The 21,483-nt window shown below is 37.9% G+C and overlaps 1 protein-coding gene across 1 annotated transcript in view; it reads left to right on the forward strand.

Moving 5' to 3' along the window:
- Positions 1-13,240, forward strand: part of GABRG3 (gamma-aminobutyric acid type A receptor subunit gamma3) — an 833,077-nt gene extending 819,837 nt beyond the window's left edge. The window contains exons 8-10 of the mRNA XM_070478123.1: positions 109-305; positions 599-658; positions 4,763-13,240. Of these exons, the coding sequence (XP_070334224.1) occupies positions 109-305; positions 599-658; positions 4,763-5,044 (539 nt within the window). The 3' untranslated portion in view covers positions 5,045-13,240. The remainder of the gene's footprint in view (positions 1-108; positions 306-598; positions 659-4,762) is intronic.
- The last annotated feature ends 8,243 nt before the right edge of the window (positions 13,241-21,483 follow it).

A 21,483-nucleotide genomic window follows, 5' to 3' on the forward strand; every position in this document is an offset into this window, starting at 1 on the left:
CATTTACTCAATGTCAAGAAGGAAGATTCACATAAAAATAAAACACCATGTGGAATGGAGGGATTCTGTTTGGCTTCTTTTACAACTTGGTATGTGTCCCCTGTGCAGGCATCACCACAGTGCTGACCATGACCACACTCAGCACCATAGCCAGGAAGTCCTTGCCCCGTGTTTCCTATGTGACTGCCATGGACCTTTTCGTGACTGTGTGCTTCTTATTTGTCTTTGCTGCTCTGATGGAGTATGCTACCCTCAACTACTATTCAAGTTGTAGAAAACCAACTACCACTAAGAAAAAAACATCGGTGAGTTCCAGTAGCAAAGATTTTCTCAGAAGGTAGTAGAAGAATATTTTGAGGTAAAGGGTTCTTATCATAACGATTTTATACAACATGATATAAATAGTTAATTTAATAAGACTTTTAAAAAACAAGATAGGTATTCAGAAGATATGAATGTGACTGTCAAGCAGTCTTCAGCTTCACCTACCAGTGGCATGGACTGATGTAATCACACCTTAAAGATTATTCTTTATCAGAGTGTTCTGTAATACAAATTCCATGGCAGTTTTCAGTTGTTTTTTCTGCTTTCCTTGTAGTTACTACATGCAGATTCCTCAAGATGGATTCACGAAAGGATAAGCCTACAAGCCCCCTCTGTACGTATAGCCTTGCAAGTGTAAATACTTCTGAGAACTCTGTGTAAAATGCAATTGAAAAATATTATTGTTTACAGATGCATCTATTGAAGACCAAAGAGTAATGCATGTACTCCCTAAAAAAATGTATTTACAAAGGAATGTTCAACTTAGAAAATTTGGAAAATAAATCATTTCTACTCAGGGATTAGTGTATAGCATACATATTTATGTAACTCAAAATTATGTTCTGAATACACTTCTTGGTCAAAATATTAATTTGTAGGATCATTTTGATGATTGCATCATACTTTCATGACTGATGCATGCACAGACGATCTTGGCTGTACACTGGGCTAATCCACAACTTTTCACTTTTAAACATATTTTTATCACTACAGTTTTGTACATACTTGTGACTATTTTCTTAGTATTAATTCCTAGAAGCAGAATGCCTGGGCCAAAGAATTGAATGTTTTTTTCCAAATCGCATTCCAGCAGTTTTGTTAGCAGTGTGAGTCACTCACTGCTCAATGTGGGTCACTCTCCCTGCATTTATTTGGATAGTTGGATATACAAACAACTGCTACAAACTATTCCTACTGGCATTGCTTTGATTATTGATAAAGTTTAATGCATTTTTTTACTTGTTTATTTTTATTTTCACATATTCCTGTGAATTGCTTTTTCTGTCCATTAGTTTTTATAAATTTTTTTGTACAATTTTTATAACTTTTTTATCCTTTAAGTTTTTTAAAATAGCAATCTGCCAGTTATATTTATTGTATTCTATACAATGTAAAATTTATATAATCACATATAGAATATATTAGGGATATTAATCTGATTTTTTATGTAGTTTTTATTCCAGATTTCATTAGTAATGCTGTCACTGCAATTTCTTGTGCTTTTTTCCACATGCAGTGTCTTCAATCTCCTGTTGTCAAATCTATCAATATTTCCTTTTGTGGTATCTGCCTCTTGTGTCCTGCTTGGAAGTCCTTTCCTATTTTCAGAACGACATAGCTCTCCCTGACTTTCTTTTGAGTGCTAACTCTGTTTGACAACATATTCTACATACTTTCATTTATCAACTCATTCTATGCTCACAAAAACCCACTCTACTGACAAGGACAGTGAGATGTGGAAAATTAAAGTCCTATAAGTATTGACCGAACCTTCACAGTTTAAAAAATTGTTGTATTTAATTATTAGTGTTACCTGAATTTTTAGTATATAGCTTAATGTAAGACTCTATTGAAAAATTGAAAAACATGTCTTTAAATTACTGATCGTGAGCTACCACTTTTACCATATGACAGCTTTTACTTTAATTATTTTTATTCCTTTGTACATAAGAAGTCACAAATAGCACTGAATGTTTTATGCCCACCTGTACACAATAGGTGGTTTTCTAGCTGCTAATCAGCATCTTATGTTCAGTTCATTTTAGTCAATTTCATCAGGAAATTGTATAATTATCTATACTCTGCTAGTATGTATCATTATAGTTCTGACAGAGGTGAAGCCATTTTTTTTTAGCTGTGGGAAGCCACAGTGGACATAGATTTTGCCAGCAAATGCTGCCAAATAGCAACAGACTGAAAGGTAATGGGAAGGAGTGGAAGTAGGGGATGCTAAATAACAGAGACAAGTCAGAACAAATAGTATGAGGCCCAGAAAATACATTATCTCACACAGCCAGGGGGCCAAGAGTGGAGGAGGAAATATTGATATCTTTGGTATAGAAATGATACAGTCAAAAGTAATAAAGAATGTTTTAACATAGAGAAAAAAATAGCCACAAAACTGGAAGAAATTTTTAAGCTGGAAAATGTAATGACCCTAAAGAAAGCACATACAGAAACAATTCACAGAAAGGGCTCCAGGCCAGCTAGCAAGACATAATCAGAAAGTCTTCAACAGGAGTTCAGAAGACAAAAAAAAAAAACAAAACTGGGATTTTTCAACTGTTGGATGATAATGTCTTCAGTTCTATTCCGAAATATCTAGTGTTAGGTTAGTTAAGGGGTCACTCTCCCCAAAAACGAAAAGCAGAGATGAACAGCCTCTCAGTAACTGGGGCAGGAGCTGGCCCCCTGAGGGTCATATGTTGCTTTGGGGCAAGTTGTCCAAACAGTTCTGTGCCTCAGTTACCTAACCCATAAAATGCAAGGCTAGTCCACTCTGAGTATGCAGTAGTATTTGTTGCCCAGGAAGCGCAGTGGTTCTGAGGAAGTCAAGGAACTGCATTATACAAAGAAGCAAAACAGGAGTGAGTCAGGCAGGGACTAGCTGGGCTGAAGATGACCCTGGAGATTCATTAATTAAAATCTCTCTTGGGGCATAGTTGAAATTATCTTGACAAATGGGAGGACTGCATTTAAAGAAGTACTTAAACATTTTAACATATGGCTATTTACGGTTCTTAACATTATAAATTTTATTTCAATATTGTAATATGTCATTTTACAACAGTGAGCTATAAAGATATAACTAGAGATCTCTTACTATTTGTTTCAATGATCATGGATTTTAGTTCTCTAAATGAAGAAGTGAGGTATATAGTTCTCCCTTGTCCCTAGAAAGACGTATGCTTTTTAGCCTGTTACCTCGTTGGGCATCCTTTGAATCTCTAGTGAGCTGTCTCCATCCCTGCAGAGACTTCTGATGCCCATTTTGAGTCAGCTCCTCGTGTTGGTCCTGCCTGCTTGTAATGGCTGGACATCTTTGTGTGACACAATATAGGTAAAAAAGGTTGAAGAAATAAAAGGATGAAAATCTGGCTGAACACTGTCAAAACACGTGTACAATTATTTAATAAAAGCAGATTTTTATAATTGGAGATTATCAAAAAGAAACAAATTCTTCAAATGCACCAGAGTTGAGTGAGGAATTTGCTTTTCTCAGCAAATTTCCAGGTGAAATTTACACCGACTCAGGTTTAAGAACCATTAACCTGGAGAACATGTACCTACACTAGAACTGGAGGGACACCAAGGTTTTTATTTCTTCCCATTGTCTAGAATTGTAGAAGAAAGTAGACAGCTGCACCATGGCCCCTGACTGGCTATTGGCCCAGAGCATCTTGATTTAGGTTACTGCTCACACAGACATTTCCCAATTAAAAGGATGCCCCAAAGGGAACCAGTAGTGACATTGAATGCTCTACACGTCTACTTGCTTCTCTCTGACTTGACTCCACACAGCTAGAAAAATAGCCAATTAATGTAATATCCGGAAGTAGAAGGAAAAAGGTACCATATTCCCTGTAATTATGGGTTTTGGTTTTATATATATAATATATAATAAATATATAGTATAATTAATAATAATTTTATATAATTATATATTACATAATATATTGTATAATTATTATATAACTATATATTATATTACATATAATATATTATATAATATATAACTACATATTATAATATATCATATATATCATATAATATATAATATAGTATATATGTTAAATATATATGATATATTATAATTATTATATGATATATATGATATCTTATTGACTTCTCCACATCAGGAAGAGAGCTTGTGAAGTAGAAAACAAAACATTCCAATTGTATGCAATTTTTGACTGTCAAGAAATGACAAACATTGTCTGGTGGTCACACACTGAAAGTTCATCTTTTAACCTGAATTACATGGACCAAGAAGATTCTCTCTTATCATTCCTATACACCATAGCTTTTTTTACTTTCTGCTAATTAGAAAGAAATTTATTTCTCCACAAGTTGATATAAGTATTGTTTAACGTTTGAAGAATTGCATATAATGTGTGTGCATATATACTCCAAATCAGCAGAGAAGTAGGCAGAACAGAGTCTTGAAATGTCTAATACACATTTGAAAAAAATACTGAATCTTCCTTATCAGTAATCTGAGAAACACAAGTTTCGAAAACTGAACTCTAGTTTTTTGTTTTTCCATTAGATTTGCAAAGATTGAACTCTCCATAGCAGGGATGGGGGAGCAGGCATGGGGCATAGCATTGTCATCATTATTTGTGGACAGGCATAATCTATGTTTATTGCTTGATTCATCTCGAGCTGTCTTTGGTGCATTTCATGATGATTTTTGTGTTGCTCTTGTTATCTGCAGAACTATTCTCTCCTTGACATGAGGCCACCACCACCTGTAACAGTTACTCTAAACAATTCCATTTACTGGCAGGAATTAGAAGATACCTGTGTCTACGAGTGTTTGGATGGCAAAGACTGTCAGAGTTTCTTCTGCTGCTATGAAGAATGCAAATCAGGATCTTGGAGAAAAGGACATATTCACATAGACATCTTGGAACTGGACTCATATTCACGAGTCTTTTTCCCTACATCATTCCTGCTCTTCAACTTGGTTTATTGGGTGGGATACCTCTATCTCTAACTCTTCTTTCAGGTGATAAGTGAAGAGTGTGATTCCCCTCTAAACTTTCCCCGTCCCCAGACCAGTAGTGACTAACTGGAGTAGCAAGGAAAGACACTGCTCAGTTTATTTGAAATACATCACTTTTGAGCAGTGTAGGAGTATGTGGCAAATATTTCTATTATGTATTTCAAACCCACAGATACATGCGTGTGCACACACAAGTTAACTGAGTGTTAAAGTGATCTTCTTGCTAATCCTTTACTGAATCTGTAGCTTGGTGATATTTATAAATGTTTTTTGGATATTGGAAGCAGTTCTCAATTTTCTTTTGTGAAGAAATCTGTGAAACGTACAAGCAAATATCTGAGAAGCTCTCTCAGACTCCACCCTTTTCTGTATTTGTACTTGGGCCCTCGGCAGCACTGGCGCCCAGTCGCGCAGAGTTGCTGCTGACCGAGACACTCATGCTGACCTCAGCCACTGGCAGTCTGAGTTCAAGTGTGAACTGCAGTGAGTTACCACCCAATTTCCTCTCTCTATGGCCTCTTTGCTCTGTCACCACCTTCACTGGTTGGTGTACTTTAATCGAATAACCTCACCCTAAGCTTGGAAAGGTTGTATCTGTTTCATCCACAAGTTTTCAAGTTGAGGAAACAGTCTGATTTTCAAAATTTTCATGTTGCTGAAGTCAAAGATGTTTACTATCTCTGAACATCATAAGTTCAACATTTTATCCTAAGAATTGTGTTTTACTAAACCAAGAAGCAACCCCAGGGTATACTCTATTATGGGTTCAATGATTATCTTTACCTTGCAAAGAAAGGTATATAGCATTCACAAGCTTTGGTTTTGAAATTGTTTTCCAGAGTGTGAAAGAAATGTAGATGGAATTTGTACAAATTTTTCTTAGTGAATATTAACGTTCAAGTCAAATCAATTTTAGATGCAAAACAACGGGTCATGGCTATCATCAATGATATATTTTGATGAAAAAATTATTTTATATTTTGGAATAAGGGTAGGTAGCAAGATTCTAAAGGAAAAGAAACCTTGAAATTATTACTCTTTTGATATTTTTATAACACAAAGCAAACTTGCTTATTGATATTAGTTCTTTGTTATAACTGGATGCTAGTACATACTTCACAAGACTCTTCAGAAGCTTTCCAACAAAGATAGGAAAAAAAAAAAGTCCTACCATTAGTTTAACAGATGCTTTGCCATTATCAAAATTTTGGTACTAACTCTGCTTCTCATCTTTATCACATAGAAAATTGAATTTGTTTTATTGGAAACCATATGTTTATTTTAATTATGTATTGTGCATACTATTATTATTTAGAAAAAAAGGTAAAATATTATGCAGGAAAAGCATATAAAAGTGCTAATTCTTACAATTTAATGAATGCAGACTAGACACAGAAAACATGGGAGTGGAAGAGACCAGATGAGTTGAAATTAGATGAGTTTATTTTTATGAACATCAAGTGAATGCAAATATATTGATCTTTATCACCCAGTTTTCAAGGAAGAGTCTATATAATGTGAGACATTGAGTTATTTCCTGTCAACTCCCTCCATACCTTTTGATTTGATACTTACTACATAGGCCACAAGCCAACTAATTTTTATTTGAAAGTCCAATTTAAAACACAAAAAACAGTAAGTATTAGTGGAGAAACATGTTGAATCTATTAGCCCAACAGAAATTTCTGTGCTATTGGAGACTTGTACCTACTAGCCTTCTCGTCCTCTCCCTCAGGCATCAACCTCCCACTCACTCAACAACAGGGAGAGGTTCTGGAGGTGCCCTGACCACACCCCACCAGACAAACTAAACACCCAGAGAGAGCATCCCAAGGTTCTTCTTCAAACACAATTCTCAACTTTATAGCAATATGAAAATTTCCATTCATTATTTCTTTTTTTAAAACGTTCTGGAAGGAGCTGAATCTTTCAATGAAATTCTTGGGAGGAAAATAGCCTAAAAGCATTTTTATCACATATATTAAGTCCAACTTTACCTTTAAAATTTTTTACTGAGGCCTCTTGTTTCAAGGCCATTCAATAAATGAGCATCATTGGCAACTCTTATGAAATTATAAGTACAGGATCATCTGTGTTTTCTGAATCCAACCAATCTCTCTCTCCCAGTACCATTCTGCTGATTTAAACACACTAGTTTATGATTCTTTTTCCATGAAACAGAACATTCATCTCAAGAGAGTGTAACAGATCACAGAGCCTAAACTGGATTTCTGCACATCTATCCACTACAGGATCTTACTAAAAAGAATGAAAGCATTCCCTGAGAACACACCAATGCCTGCTTCTCTGCAACTTGCCCATTTAAGTTCTTGTTGATCCCAGCTCCCCAGATAAACCTCCCCAGTCTACAATAAAGGAAATTGACATGTACCTCACACAGGTGCAGGGTTCAGGGGCATACTTTTAAGTAGGTATGAGTTTACATTACGGAAGAAGAAAGGGGATGTGCACTGGGATAGTATGAGGGGAATGTATCACTCTTTAACTGAAGGACTCTCTTTCACCAGTATGCTTGGTTAGTAGGGTATGTATGGTGAGCATTGTGCAAGACTGTTCACAGATACTACATCCTTACAGCTCTACCCAAATTGCTTTGCATGTAGAATAGGGAATGATATTTGGTGGCTGGATGGTAGCTGTAGGGAAGTTGAGTGACCTGCATTCCAAAAGTGCTACTGTGTTCCTCACTTTTAGAAACACTAAATTAAGGAGATGACTGTTCCACATTTTGACAAAAATGTCCAATTTCTGACCACCACAGCTCATACTTACAAACATGACAGGCTCTATTAAGCTGCATCTAGGCTGGACGGAGAAAAAAGAAATTTCACACCAATGGAATTAGAGCAAAATGCATCTTCTGATCTTAGAAATTTTCAGTTTCTGCAAAGTCTGAATACCACAGGCCGCAACAGAGACTGTCATAAACATGACTGAGAAGGACAATATAGCTATAACTTACTCTAGACCCAGTCAATACTGTCCCTAATTTACCCAGCATATGCCTTAAAGTAACAAATAAATCTTAAATTGCATATATCATGTAGATTTTTCATTTCCTGTGATTATATATATCTCAGGCCAGATTTTACTTATCATTTATGAATGGTGAAGATTTCTTCATGTGCCCAACAGTTTTATCCTTAACTGTGTTATCAAATCAGTTAAAAACTCAATTTTTGTGGACTCTTTAATTGAAGAAATGCCTTTCCTTTATGATAAAGCATTTTCAGGCTACATGTGAGAAATTGGGGCCAACCTAAAAGTCAGTGGCATTAGTGCTTGTGATAGGATGTGAGTGTTCACTTAGAACCTTCACACCAGTCTCTTTACCTAGTCACAGCTTGCTGTAGTAAAAATGTGTAGACAGATTTTTTGTTCCTCTGCAAATTATCACACTCTGGAAGTGAGAGTGGTAATTGATAACCCTATTTTGCATTGGTGGATACTTGCCACAACAGGGCATTCTTTATTAAAAGGGCTACAACTCAAAACAAATACAAACCTCATTTTTATCACTTTTATCTTGGCTGCCAGTAACTGAAAACTTTCTGTGATTTCCTTTGAAGACTTGAAGGACTCTAACTAGTCTCCATGCCATTATACTTGCTATACCAAATCAGTGCTCTCAAAATACAAACATTAATTCTCTCCATGATCTTGCTACTGTCTGAAGTGTTCTGAAATTTATATACATATGAAATTTCATCCTCAATTTCTGTAGAAAGACAAAATGTGAATGACCTGAGATAAGGATAATCTGATGTAAATGCACATTGAAATATTTACAATTAGACTTCAGAACACCATCACATTTAAAAATATTCAGAAAGATGTCTGTAAATAAGAAAGAATCAGATGGTAAACACACTGTAATGTGAAATTCAAAATTTTCTGTTGAAGTCCCCTTCAAATTTCCAAAAACTGAGGTAGCGTGTAATCTGTACATTTTCCCCCTCAAATTTGCCTGTGAAAAACCTTCAGATTCACGCAACTTAACAGTACTGCCACATTGTATAATCATATCCAAAGAACCAAAAATAAAAGTTCAGGCTAAATGACCCCTTCTCAAATTCTTTGTTAACTTACCTTTTACTGTAAAAACAGATTTCTATCATTATGGGGATAAAACACTATAAAAGACAGAGATAAGGGTTGAGATAATAGATAAACAACTTAGCCAGTCATATCTATGGAAAATAAAGCTTTGGCTTTTAAAATAAAATATCTGGTAATCTTTGAAGAGCAGCCATTAGACATTCCCAGTCCTTCTTTTACAATTTCTTCTGATTAAAACTTAGCAATTCCAGGATATAAACCTAGTCTAGTTCTATTTAGATCAAAAGAGAATGTTTCCTACTTCCTTTTCAAAGTGTCTAGTTAAATGATGCTTTGGTTTTTAATGTTGTCAATGAACCATCTTAAATCTCATTACTCTGCTCACATAAAAACCAAAGTTTAGACCAGTTTATATCAGTCCTAAGAAAGTAGTACATTTACTAACAAGTCTTCAGTGTTTCGCATTAACTAAGCCAGTTTTTTAAATTGTATTATACAGGAACATGAGCTAGAAAACAATTATGTAGATAAAACACAGGAGCATCCTCACAATGCACATGTACACTCACATGCATAAAGCAACATATTTGAATGTGCCATTCAGGTAATGAGAGGGAAATGTAAAGTCGTTTTGCTTGAATTATTCAGATCATCACCTACATCTACCACCTTGGGGGTTTTTTTTGTTTTGTTTATTTTTATTTTTTTGCCTTTATAAGTGCAACACAACATTTTCTCAGCCTAGTGGACTGTTCTACAATGTGAGGCTGAGAGTGGTTTCTGCGGGGAAGGATGGTCTTCCCTGCAGAACAGTTAACTGCTGAACAATTTAAGCTGGGCATATTGGAAAGCACAGTGAAGATGGATTGCCAATAATGAAGCCCTCCAACTGAGAAGGTGGCTGTTATATTTTCTTCTTTTCTAGCTCTTTGGGATTCTTTATTTTTCCCAATAATCACTTTTCCACAAAAAGTATTAAAGCTCCTATTTTCCATTAGAAAGTGGAAGAATTCAATGCCAGACTGATTTTCAGGAGCAAATGATGAGCGCTTTGATTTGGTTCTTATTTATTACAGCAGATTTTGTTGTCAGTGGCTATTTGTTTACAAAAGGAAGGATTTGGGGTGTCAGCTTTGTCAACTGACAGGTGAAAGCCACTCAACACCCAGAGTGGCACTTCAGTCACTTTGCTGAGATTAGAACACCTCATCACCCTAACTAGCTGAGGCAGTTCCAGTCAATGCATCCACCAATCAGCTAACCTGCCCCATTCACTGCGTTCATGCACTGGTTAGGGCAGGGTGGCCCTGGAAGCTACAGAGAGTTTAAACAAAAAAGAAAAACTTCATTCTGAAGTGACTTTCAATGTAATTAAGTGATAAATATTGACAGAAAGCTCTTTTAACTTGCTGATCAAATTTTTAAGTTGGCAGCTGAATATGATAGGATTTTAGAAGAAATAAATTATGCTGCATTGTCATCATCATCATCATCATCACTATTATCATAACCATCATCATCACCACCACCTCCACCACCACCACCACCATCATCATCATTATCATCATCATCTATGTATCCTTTTCAGGTTCCACACTAGTGCTGGCCTTCTGAGGTGGCACTTGTGGTAAGGAACCTGCCTGCCAATGCAGGAGATGCAAGAGATATGAGTTTGACCCTGGGGTCAGGAAGATTCTCTGGAGAAGGAAATGGCAACCCACTCCAGTATTCTTGCCTGGAAATGTCCATGGACAGAGGAACCTGTCCATGAGTCACAAAGAGTCAGACATGGCTGAACACACACACACACACACACACACACACACTCTCTTACTAGTGCTTTGGGGCTTCCTGGGTTTCACAGTTATAAAGAATCTGCCTGTCAATGCAGGAGACACAAGAGACACAGGTTTGATCTCTGGGTCAGGAAGATCCCTTTGGAATAGGAAATGTCAACCCACTCCAGTATTCTTGCCTGGAGAATCCCATGGACAGAGGAGCCTGGTGGGCTACAGTCCATGGGTCACAAAGAGTCAGACACTGCTGAGCATACATGCATGCATCCTAGTGCTTAACTATTCAATCAACATGAAAGTTTAATGTCTTTTCCAAACAAAAACAAAATTAGAACTTAAAAATAGAAAATAAAAAAGTTTTATTTCGGTTTAAATATTAAATACACAGTTCAAATATTTGCTTTCCTAGAACATTTCCAGAACTGTACTTTGTCCCAGAGGTCCTGTTTTTCTACCCTGCCTCAATCAGAATTTGAAATTATTCCTTAGGAGAATATTCCACCTAATTATTTTTTGGTGGCTTGTGGGTTTGTGTTTTTGTTTCTTATTTTGTTTTGGTCTGTTTTTTGTTGTTTTTATGGTGCTTGATGTTTTTTATTCCTTTTCAAGAAGTTAGCATTTAAAGTAACTAAGAACTATCTATCATTTTTCCCTAAAATGAATGCTTCTGTGTACACTTCAGATTTCTGTTAGCCCCAACAGACAATCAATATGCTTCTTATTATATAATTTGGGTCTAACCTTTGACTCTTTCTAATATATCTTGAGATTTTTACTTTTGGATAGAAACTGACACAAGTAAAACATATTAATGGAATTTACAGTATTTGTTATTATATTAGCTGTTTAGACTACTTCTATGAAAATATTTAAAAGGAAATTTTTGATCATTCTTGACCTTCAAAATGACTAATTTTGTGCTAGTGGACAACGTTTACAAGCATATTTTTGTGCAACCACATGACATGTTTTTCCTTATGAGCAGCTCCTGAACTCAGTGAGAGATTCATTCCTCATGAATGAATTCTCTTTGGAAAGTTCTTAAGTAGCAACAATTTTCAGGGATTAGGCCTGGATTGTTTTGTGAGGAGTAAGGGGCCATCTTGTGTTTACATGCAGTGATGTGTGTGTTTATATCCTTATGTACAGTGGTAAAACTGAAACAACTTATTAGCGTGTGTATTATTCTACCTACCACCCCAAACATAGTTGAAGCAAGTAGAAAAGAGCACAGTTTCCTAATGAAAGCATATGAGTTTCTCAAGCTGTTTCTTTTTAGGGAAAAAAAGAAAGAACTAGATAGAAGAACTATCTTTTTATTTCCTGAAAATGTGGGGCCACATTTTTTCTTTAAAAAGAAAATCAAGCTTAAATAACTGATCAGAAATTGTTTTGAAGTCCAAATGAGGCTGCCTTCTGCTGAGAGCAGACCATCACATTTTCACTAGGGCACACTTAGGTTATTTCTTGGTCATTTGTGCATAGTGGTCTATTTTACCTGATAAGCCAAAAGTAGTTCTTCAAGATATAGGTGACAAATAGCCACTGTAACACTTGTTTAGGACACAAATTCCATGTATATTGTGAGAAAGTACCAGGCTTAGCGTGAACTGTGCCACATGTATGAGTTAACCATAATGTGTAGTAGTCTCTTTTTGAAACATGTGTATAAAGGAAAACCGTCAGGTGCCCTAGGAGATGCTCCAGGCAGAAAGGCAGAGAAGCTGGGCACATCTGCTCTCTGCCTGGATGGACTCCTTCCTGCCTGTGAATTCATCTCCTCCCAGTGGGAGAGAGGAGAAGGACTTCAGAATCTGAGGGTTTCTTGGAATCCGCACTGAGCACTCAGTGTAGAGGCTCAGTGTAGAGACCTGGTCCTGAGCGGTGACCTGCCCTGGCCAAATGGGTGCTCTGGTCCCTTTCTAGGCAAGTGGGTTGAGGGCCAAACCAGGGTCCCGGCCTTCATCAAGTGGCATCCAACAGCCCCTGCTTTCCTGTCATCCCATGAGGGCCTGAAGGTTCTGGCTCTGGGTCCGAGGTCCTGCCGTCCTCCTCCTCTCTGTCAAGGGTGTGACTCCCTGCTAGTTGTGCGGCTCGTGATTCCCTAGAGACAAGTGGGCACGCTTGTGTCCAACGTGCCTTGGCAATGCGGGCAGCACTGAGACACAGGAGACACTACACCTTGCTTCGCCAGTCTGGCCCCCACTGTGCCCTGCTCGGGGTGGGCTAGGCTGCCCTCTGTATTTGTATTTGGATTCTTATGTTTGTACTTCTAATACAAATAAATGCACATGTTGTCAGAAATATTTGAGCTAAGAGTAGGTATCTTTCTTGTTTTAAATGGCCAAATAGGAGGCTGGGAAAAAGGAATGGGATTTCAGGTCCACATGGGTGGGGGGCCTTCCCACCGGCGGGGGTGTAACATCAACTGCCCTTCTCGGAGGCTCACCCTTCTGCTAACCCTACTCAGAGGCAGGTTCTGCAAATGTTAAGAAAAGAGAGGGGAGGTTACAAGTGACCTATGTTCAGAGTATGTGCCCTTCTCCACTCTTGATGAAGCCCAGAAACAGAGACTCCCCTGCAAGCCCAAACAACACACCCAGCACTGCCCTTGGAGAGCTTGAAATCCCACTCTAGCCAAGCAGGCACCATCCATGAACGTGGAAGGGAGAACTGACTACTCTTAAAGTCTGAATAGCCACTCTGTGAGAAAAGACTGCAGCCCCAAACTAAAGTAAGAGCCTAGCTTAGCAAATATGATCACAAACCAGTGGCCACCACTGAGGACAGACAGACTTTGCACTCCACTTTAGTCAATTTGAACTGAGCACATTTTACTGAAAACAAGCATCAGGTCTCCTAGCTCACCTATTATGACTTCAGTAAGACAGCCCTAGATGGGTGGACCACTGGAGGAATGGGGCAGGGGCGGCCATGAGACATTTTCTTCTGCCTCTACCAGCTTCCACTTCTCCAAGACTTAACACAGGCTTCTGAACCTGACATTAGGTTTTCAGATGTCAGTTGGATGGGTCAGAAGTATCTAGTTTGGTATTTCCAGCAATTACTTCTGGATTACTTCAATCTATGTTTGAATGATGGTGAACATTTCATGTTCATTAATCCCTCCCTCTTACCAGAATTGTCAAGTTGTCCCTGGTCTGTGACCAGTTCTACAGGCCTCTTCATAGATAGATTACAATCACAGCTGTCTTTTATGCAGGACTATGTGCTAAGAACTTTGCACACGATGAATCATTCAGTCCTTCCAGTACTCTGTGAAGGAGGTACTGTTGTTATCATCTTCATACTGATAAGAAAGCTGAGGCTTTCCCAATATTAAAGACCTAGAAAAATGCAGAAAAAAAGTTCAAGTGCTGGAAATATGACTTTAAGTACTTCAGAACTTCTGTGCTTAAATGTTACACTCTGCAGCTAGTGTCTTGAAAATTTGGACATTATGGAGTGAATTTCTGAGGACTTTTTTATAATAAGGCCAAAATTTACTTTTTAATTAATTTAAACATGCTTTTCTTTGGAAAGGAATATTATTTTCAAAAGGGCACAGGGAATGTAAATTGGTACAACCACTGTGGAGAACAGTATGTAGATTCCTTGAGAAAATAAAATAGTTTCGCATGATCCAGGAATCACACTCCTGGGCATGTATCTGTAGAAAAACATGGATCAAAAGGATACATGCACCCCAATGTTCATTGCAGCACTGTTTGCAATAACCAAGAGATGGCAGCAATCTAAATGTTCATCAACAAGTAAATGGATAAAGATGTGGTATATATATGCAATAGAATATTAGCCAAACATTAAAAAGAAAAAACTAATGCCATTTGCATTATTGATGGACCTAGAGATTATCATGGGCTTCCCTGGTGGCTCAGTGGTAAAGAATTCGCCTACAAGGCAGAAAATGGTGGATTCAGTTCCTGAGTTGGGAAGATCCTGTGGAGGTGGAAATAGCAATCTACTCCACTACATTTGCCTGAGAAATCCCAGGCAAGAGGAGCCTGGCAGGCTACAATCCAAGGAGGTCACAAAAAATTTGGACACAACTTAGTGACTAAACACCATCAACAAAGAGTAGTAAGCCAACTAAGTGAAGTAAGCCAGACGAAGGCAAATAATCATGTGTTATCACTTATATGTGGACTCTAAAAGAACATAAGTGAACTTGCTTATAAAGCAAAGATTCATAGATAATGAACTTATGATTAGCAGGGAAAAGGTGGAGTGAAGGGAAAGAGTGGGTGTTTGGAATTGACATGTACACACTACTATATTTAAAATTGATAACCAAAAAGAACCTGCTGTATAGCACAAGGAACTCTGCACAATATTCTGTAATAACCTAAATGGGAAACGAATTTGAAAGATAATAGATTTTTATATATGTAAAATTACTAATAATTTTAAAATAAAATTTAAGAAAAACAAAAGGGCATCTAAAGAATGTGCTAAAATGGTACAATGAACTCAGCAGTGTTTAGTAGGGATCCACAGAAATCAATCACAGTTGTTCTCAACTGAAAAGTAATATACACAATGTCCTCTCACTTGATTACTTGACTTGTAAAGTAAGAACAGTTTTTATTACCAGACTCTGTACTGGTTGCAGAGTGGGAATTATAAGGAAAGTGAGAGAGTCAATTCTTAGGTAGGTTGATAAGGAGTCCAGAACCCCCCCGAGGAGGAGGAGGAGAAGTTGCCATGGCAACAGTCTATTCTGCCTAAGACTGTCTTGAAGCCCACAGCTAATGATTACCCAACAAAACAATACATTTTGTTCAAGGGTATGTTTCTCCTTAAGCTCTGTGCTAATGATTATATAGCAACAATGGATCTTGCTTGAGGACATGTCTCTCCTTAGCAGGAACCCATTCCTTCCCATAACCTTGTTATCTTAAGATACTTGTTGAGAGAGTCAGTCTGGAAAGACCTTTACAACCTTGAGACGTTCTTTTCTCTATTGTTAGTAACCAAATGAAAAAGAATATGAGACTAGCAAGAGGGATACACTTTCTGCCCCCTCCTGATGTCTGTCAGAAGCTTTCACTGTTCCTTCTCACTTTAATAAAACTTGGGCCTCACGAAGCTCTGAGTGACTGAAGCTACATCTTCGGTTCTGAAGCAAAATTTTCTCCTTTGGAGATCATGAATCTGACACCATTTACTGTAAGTTATCAAAAGGAAATCCTTCACAGTGTCATGATTTGGGACCCTGAGATTTGGAGTGGCATGTTTGAACCTCCTACCTCACACCAGACTAGCTTTTGTTTTCTAAAAGCTGTTCAATGACTCCTCCTGGGTCAGTTGAGTCTCAAGGGATGCTCTTCTTATTGTCTCAGACCCCAAACAAAGTGACATCCAAGCACAGCCCAGAAGGAGAACCTCAAGTTCTATTACCCAGGGAGGTTGCAGACTCACTTGAGAGACTGCAGCATCTTGAATATTTGCAGGTGGCAGGAGTCTATGAAGCCTGCCTGTGAGTTATGCTAAGAATATTAGAACCAGAAAGGACCAGTTAAAACACTGGACTGACTGTGTTTATAAATCAGGGGATTAAACAGAACCAACAATTCATTTTAAAGCTTAACAGTGAAATTACTTCAGTAAAATGACTTGAAATCTGGATTCACAGTGGCCTTCAGCCAAAGACATTGAAATGCTGGCACTTCCCTATAACACTATAAAGAGAAAAGCTCAAGTTTTTAAGAGGTGGAAATGTTGGCGTAGATTTATCATGTGCAATTAATCCACTCATAATCTAGCCCTACGTAGGAATACTCAGGTATAACTCCCTGACTTGGATACTTAGAAAGGCACCAGGGGAACAGTTCCAGCATCCATGGAAGTTCACATTAGACAATGCTAGAAGATGTCACCATGAACTCTTGGAGTAACAGGACCAGATGGCATGACTCAACCTACAGAGACAGTGGATTCAATGACCATGATAAGCTGTAGTAATGGTAGGTAAATCAAAGCAATTTGATCAACAGCATCTGAGACAATGACCAATTGATCCTGAGGTCTGTAGCAATGACACAGATGCAAAATCTCTGAAGGCTATGCTTGGTACATATAATCTGGGAAGGACTAGGGAGTAGTAGCACATGTATGCATAAAGGACTCTTTTAAACTAGATTCAGAGTACCTTTGTTGATAGATTTGAAAGGAACCCTGCATTATGGCTACCAGTCTATACTGTGATTCTTCCTCCAAGTCTTTCCCAGAGGAAAGGAACTATTCACCAGAGTGACTGTGTCCAGAGGAAAGGAAAATGATCAGAATTTATAGTTATTCCATTCTGGATAGAATTTTTAAAATTCCCTTGGGACACAAAATGACATTAGGGGCTAAAATCAGAAGGGGATATGGAACTCAGGGAATAAGCAGGCTTGTTTACCTTGCTCATCTTCTAGGAGCCCAGAAAAATGATTGGATTTCACCTGCAAGGAAGGGTCAGTAAGCCGTTTTGGCTCATCCCTAAACTTGGTAAACTCTGTGATTTCTGATAATATTAATATATCCTGCCCAAAGGGATTTTTAAAATAAATTTATTTATTTTTAATTGAAGGATAATTGCTTTAAAATATTGATTTCATTTCTGCCATACATCAACATGAATTAACCATAGGTATACCACTGTCCCATCTCTCTTGAACCTCGCTCCCACCTCCCACCGTTTCTCATCCTTCTAGGTTTTACAGAGCCACAGTTTGAGTTTCTGAGTCATACAACAAATATCCATTGGCTAACTATTTTACATGTGGTAGTGTATACGCTTCCATGCAACTCTCTGCATTAGTCACCCTCTCCTTGCCCCCTGTTCATACCCAAAATCCTGTTCTCTATGCCTGTATCTCCATTGCTGCCCTCAAACAGGTTCATCAGTGTCATTCTTCTACATTATTCATATGTTCATTAATATGTAATATTTTTTTTCTTTCTGACTTAGTTCACTCTGTATGATAGGCTCTAGGTTCATCCACCTCATTAAAACTGACTCAAATGCATTCCTTTTTATGGCTGAGTAGTATTAGATTTATAAATACCACAACTTCTTTATCCATTCATCTCTCGATGGATCTAGGTTGCTTCCACATCCTAGCTATTGTAAATAGTGCTGCAATGAACACTGTGGTACATGTGCCTTTTTCAATTTTGGTTTTCTAAGGATATGTGACTAGAAGTAGTATTGTTGGGTAATATGGTGGTATTTCTGCTTTATTGACTATGCCAAAGCCTTTGACTATGTGGATCACAACAAACTGTGGAAAATTCTGAAGGAGATGGGAATATCAGACCACCTGACATGCCTCTTGAGATATCTGTATGCAGGTCAGAAAGCAACAGTTAGAACTAGACATAGAACAACAGACTGGTTCCAAATAGGAAAAGGAGTACGTACGTCAAGGCTGTATATTGTCACCCTGCTTATTTAACTTATATGCAGAGTACATCACGAGAAACACTGGACTGGAAGGAGCACAAGCTGGAATCAAGATTGCCAGGAGAAATATCAATAACCTCAGATATGCAGATGACACCACCCTTATGGCAGAAAGTGAAGAACTAAAAAGCCTCTTGATGAAAGTGAAAGAGGAGAATGAAACAGTTGGCTTAAAGCTTAACATTCAGAAAACTAAGATCATGGCATCTGGACCCATCACTTCATGGCAAATAGATGGGGAGACAGTGGAAACAGTAGCAGACTTTATTTTCTTGGGCTCTAAAATCACTGCAGATGGTGACTGCAGCCATGAAATTAAAAGATGCTTGCTCCTTGGAAGGAAAGGGATAACCAACATAGACAGCATATTAAAAAGCAGAGACATTACTTTGCAAACAAAGGTCCGTCTAGTCAAGGCTATGATTTTTCCAGTAGTCATGTATAGATGTGAGAGTTGGACTATAAAGAAAGCTGAGCACTGAAGAATTGATGCTTTTGAACTGTGGTGTTGGAGAAGACTCTTGAGAGTCCCTTGGACTTCAAGGAGGTCCAACCAGTCCATCCTAAAGGAGATCAGTCCTGGGTGTTCATTGGAGGGACTGATGTTGAAGTTGAAACTCCAATACTTTGGCCACCTGATGTGAAGAGCTGACTCATTGGAAAAGACCTCTATGCTGGGAAAGATTGAAGGTGGGAGGAGAAGGGGGCAACAGAGGATGAGATGGTTGGATGGCATCACTGACTCAATGGACGTGAGTTTGAGTGGACTCCAGGAGTTAGTGATGGACAGGGAGGCCTAGCGTGCTGCAGTCCATGGGGTCGCAAAGGGCTGGACATGACTGAGCGACTGAACTGAACTGATGGTGGTTTCATTCCTAGTACTTTAAAAGACTTTCCATTGTGTCTTCCATAGGGGCTGCATCAATTCACATTCCCATGAGCAGTGCATAAGATTCCCCTTTTCTCTACACTTTCTCCAGCACTTGCTGTTTGTGGGTATTTTGATGATGGCTATTCTGACCAGTGTGAGATGATATCTCAGTGTAGCTTTGATTTGCATTTCTCTCATAATGAGCAATGTTGAGCATCTTTTCATGTGTTCACTAAGCACCTGTATGTCTTCTTTGGAGAAATATCTGTTTAGGTCTATTGCCCATTTTTTGATTGAGTTGTTTGTTTTGGACATTAATCCTTTGTCAGTTGTTTCATTTTCTATTATTTCCTCCCATTCTGAGAGCTTTCTTTTCACTTTGGTTATAGTCTCTTTGGCTGTGCAAAAGCTTTTAATTAGGTCCCGCTTGTTCATTTTTGCATTTATTTCCATTATTCACTGAGATGGATCATAGAGGATCTCATTTTGATTTATGTCATCAAGTGTTCTACCTATGTTTTCCTCTAAGAGTTTTATAGTTTCTGGTATTATATTTCAGTCTTTAATCCATTTTGAGTTTATCTTTGTGTATGGTGTTAGGAAGTGTCCTAATTTCTTTCTTTTACACATAGGTGTAGTTCTCCCATCACCATTACTGAAGATTCTATCTTCGCCCTATTGTATATTCTTGCCTCTGTTGTCAAAGATAAGTTTCCTGTAGGTACATGGGTTTATCTCTGGGCTTTCTAACTTGCTCCATTGGTTTATAATTCTGATTTTGTGCCAGTTCTGTAGTATAGTCTGAACACAAGAAGGCTGATTCCTACTCTAGCTCCATTCTTCTTTCTCTAGATTGTTTTGGCTATTCAGAGTCTTTTGTGTTTCCATACAAATTGTGAAATGTATTGCTCTAGTTCTGTGGGAAAAAAATGCCATTGGTAATTTGATAGGGATTACATTGAATCTGTAGATTGCATTTGGTAGTATAGCCATTTTCACAATATTGATTCTTCAAACCCAGGAGCATGGAATATCTCTCCATATGTTTATGTCATCTTTGATTTATTTCATCACTGTCTTGTAGTTTTCTGTATACAGCTCTTTTGTGTCATAATTTTATTCCTAAGTATTTTATTCTTTTTGTTTCAATGGTAACTGAGATTGATTCCTTAATTTCTCTTTTGATGTTTCCTTGTTAGTGTATAGGAATATAAGTGATTTCTGTGCATTTATTTTGTATCCTGCAAATTTATGAAATTTGCTGCTTAGGTTTAGTAATTTTCTGATGGTATCATTAGGTAATTTTCTGATGATACAGTATCATGTCATCTGCAAATAGTGAAAGCTTTACTTCTTCATTTCCAATCTGGATTCCTTTTATATCTTTGTCTTCTCTGATTTCTGTAGCTAAAACTTCCAAAACTGTGTTGAACAATAGAAGCAAGAGTGGGTACTCTTGTCTTGTTCCCGTTCTTAGAGGAAATGCTTTCAGATTTTCACCATTGAGAATAACGTGAACTGTCGATTTCTTGTATATAGCCATTATTTTCTCAGAAAGAAATGCAGCTGTTTGACCAAAGATGTTGTGGCTATGACTAGCAGGAAAGAAATCCAATTGTTTTTCCAGGCAACTTTCCAGCTGTCAAGGTTTTGCATTCATATGGCAAAAACACTGCAATTTGCCAAAAGGATCAAATTTCCAGCTTCAATTCAAGCTGTATTATCTGCCTTTTCCAAGAAGTTGAAGAACACACACAGAGCACACTGCACCTTTTCATGGGAAAACTAGTTTGGGGAGAGTGCTCTGAGAGTACTGAGTACCCTGTGATTAGGTTACCCTGACTAGGTGAATATGTACGCATGCTGAGCTCCTAGCCAAGTAGGTACCACCAGCCAGTTTCTCTCAGGAAATGCAGTTTGACAAAATATGTTCCAGAAAAATCTAGCGTAAAGAAATCTAATGGTGTTTCAGGAAGTTTTGTGCTGCCATCCCTTCACATTCTGAGTGCACACACAGTTCAAGTAGCAAAAAAAAAAAAAAACTTTCCAGGTTCACACCTAGAAGTTTCCCCTGCCCTTTCCAAGTGTTTGAAGAACACCCCTAGAGAACACTGCACCCATGTACCAGAAAACTTACTTGGTGGGAATGCTCTGGTGGTACTGAGTGCATGATGGTTGGTTTTTCCTGAGTAGGTAGAAATGTGCTGTGAGC

Source organism: Odocoileus virginianus, chromosome 16 (genome assembly GCF_023699985.2).
Source record: "Odocoileus virginianus isolate 20LAN1187 ecotype Illinois chromosome 16, Ovbor_1.2, whole genome shotgun sequence".
NCBI classification, from domain to species: Eukaryota; Metazoa; Chordata; class Mammalia; order Artiodactyla; family Cervidae; genus Odocoileus; species Odocoileus virginianus.